Raw genomic sequence first — 2,781 nt, forward strand, 5'->3', positions numbered from 1 at the left:
ATTAAAAGGTATCGTTTTACAAAATTCTATAATAAAATCGCGGACGTTGAAATATGTGATGGATACTTTCTATAATTTTTCTTATTTTTGGAATTTTTGGATTTACGTAAAATCAATATCATTGTTTTGTATCAACACCAACCACAGTGCTTTGCATATATTTTTTGAAATGCTGTAAAACATATAATTGCTTATCAGGTGTGATTAGAAAGTAACAGTGTAATGAAATAACAGTTATGTCATTATTAACAAATACTGTAGTTTCGCGTCTCACTAATTCAGTTATGGCATGATGTTCATGCTGCAGCCAGTGCTCGGAAAGTGCTACTAATTTTCAGCAACTGAGTAGCTTAGTGGCGCATAGAATATCACCGGTCCGCATCAAGTAAATCGAATAAAGATGCCACAGAGAGTAGAAACAGTTACGCAGGCATAATAAAAGTATTTCAATTACGTTGCACCACAATAAAAGTAATACACTGCTATAGGAGGCAAAACTTTTAAAGAAAGATAATAGGCAGAGAGGTTTGATAGTAGGCAATTAATACACAGTTGCGTTTGCCTAGTGACAACGGTCTAATAAGATGAAAAATAAAGTTATCAACCAAATCAAGAATTTTCCGGTCAATTCCACAACATCACAAATGTATCATTGAAAATAAAGACAGAAATCTATCATTATTCACCACAAATGCACAGTTTAAATTGAATTATGGAGCTTTAAAAAATAAAATCATTGTTAATCAAGTTTTAGTGTCAACAAATTTCAATATAACCAAGTTAGATATAGGATGCTAGAAAACGATCAAAGTCTGTAGACAAATTGCAATGACAACTGCACAATATTATTAACTTTAATAATAAAATATTATTCTTTTAAAATTATTTTTATTAATAATTTACACTATTTTGACAAGTTTTAACTAACTTGTGAAAGAAGAAGTACGAATTTCAGAAAATGAATATTTTCATTTTGTGCAAATTTGAAAAACTGTCAAAATGCAATACAGCAATTAGCATAAACAAGCTAATTCATGCCAATACATATCGATACAATGACAGTGTCCTATTAAAAAACCTGAATATTCGATCATTTCAAAATGTTATTACTAAAATAAGAACTACAATTAAAATAGGAAAATCTTGAAAAGAAAATACTTTCTCAGTTCCATCAGATTATAACAAAAAAAACCCAAGAACCAAATGCTAAATGATTCCAACCAACATTTCTGCAGTAAGAAAGTACTTTCAAATATTCATCACATTTAATCAAAACTGATTTTTTCAAGTTTTACATGAAAACAAGAAGAAATTACAAAAACAGCAGATTGAAATTTCCCAAAGCTATCACAATGGTAAAATGAACTTTTCGGGAAAATAATTTCTCTTCCAATCACAACTGAACAAAGGAAAAACTAACCATAAATTCTTCACTCATTTTCAAAATTTAAACCTATACATGTTATTTTATTTCCATGTTAAAAAACAGTTATCATTCATTTTTCATGCTTAATTTTCATTCAGGATAAAGCAATTTTGAAAATGGTGAACAACAAGATTAACAATCAGCCGATCAGCCGAGTTTATATACGGCAATGTGACAGCGTAACAGTGTAGCGCATTTGCAGTTCAGTTTCATAAATCAGTTAGTTCCACTTCACTTATGTAATCCGGATCATTTCAACCTCACTTTCTCAAATGGGTCAATTTCGTGCTTTTCTAATTGCTAACTTGACTACAACAAAGTGTATTTTGCTAACAGCCTTTCCTTAACCAATCAACACCGCCCGGTATGAAGAAAGCATGAAAAACAAGAAGGAAACACAGAGGCATCGATTGAATAGAAAAAAAAAGTAATTGCATATATTGAAGAAGGGTGCTCTTGTAGACAATGATGACCGGTGACTTTTACAGTATGAATGCTTTATTGTTTGCTCACGTAATAATGGTCGGTCAGGTTGACGCTCAGGTAGGGTCGACCAGGTCGTTTTGTAGCCGCGTCGCTTGAGGCTTCGTCGACCCAGCTTCTTCTACAAAGGTTGTGGTCGTCTGTGACGTTTCGATCGGTCGCGCACGCATTTTAGCATATTGTCATGCTTTTCAAGTTGTGAAAAAAATTTTTGTTTTGAAATAAACATCCTCCTTTCTTCAGCTCAAATTGACAATAGAAGAACAGCCTACAGCCTGCCTGATAATAAACAACAGTCAACAGGAATGTTTGCAAAATCGACGTTCACAGTTTTTCTGTGCGGTGAGAAACTGTTTTCCATTATCACTTTTACCATTCATTAGCTATATATTTCGAATGAATGGATATTCTCGTTTATATTAATATACAGGTTTCGTGTGTTGTCAATTGATAAGCGGTTATCCGATTGGGGTCTTAGAAGCGTCTTCATCGACGCCGTCGGCTGACGAGGTACTGAAAGCGAAAGAGATGGCCGACATTGTGATGCAAAGTTATGTCGATGGTTTCAACAATGACGCTTATGCTGAACAACCAATTCATCGAACAGAATCGACTGACGACGACGACGAAATGCATGCTACTGCTACCCATTTGCCTGGTGCAATTTCAAAGGATCAAGAATCCAAGAAAAGACCATCGGAGACGTCCACTGTTGATTCTTCACAAACGAACGTCGTTACCGTTAACGAAGAAGAATCCACTGACTACATTGCTGATCCATTGTACGATCCCGTGACCAGTAGCAATGTGATCGTTGATGTGGAAACAAAGCTCAACGACACCTTCCCGCCTGTGCAAAGTGTAAGTTGAAA

General features: G+C 34.5%; 1 protein-coding gene across 1 annotated transcript; it reads left to right on the top strand.

The window, feature by feature from the left end:
- Nucleotides 1-1,894: 1,894 nt before the first annotated feature.
- On the top strand, nucleotides 1,895-2,770 carry Tsp_13557 (conserved hypothetical protein; the record flags this gene model as incomplete). The annotated part of the gene is made up of 3 exons (XM_003367590.1): nucleotides 1,895-1,952; nucleotides 2,153-2,251; nucleotides 2,340-2,770. Coding segments are annotated over exons 1-3 (588 nt in total), but the record flags the coding sequence as incomplete, so codon positions are not given.
- Nucleotides 2,771-2,781: the final 11 nt, after the last annotated feature.

The sequence above is a fragment of the Trichinella spiralis genome (assembly GCF_000181795.1).
Source record: "Trichinella spiralis strain ISS 195 chromosome Unknown Scfld4006, whole genome shotgun sequence".
In the NCBI taxonomy this organism is placed as follows: domain Eukaryota; kingdom Metazoa; phylum Nematoda; class Enoplea; order Trichinellida; family Trichinellidae; genus Trichinella; species Trichinella spiralis.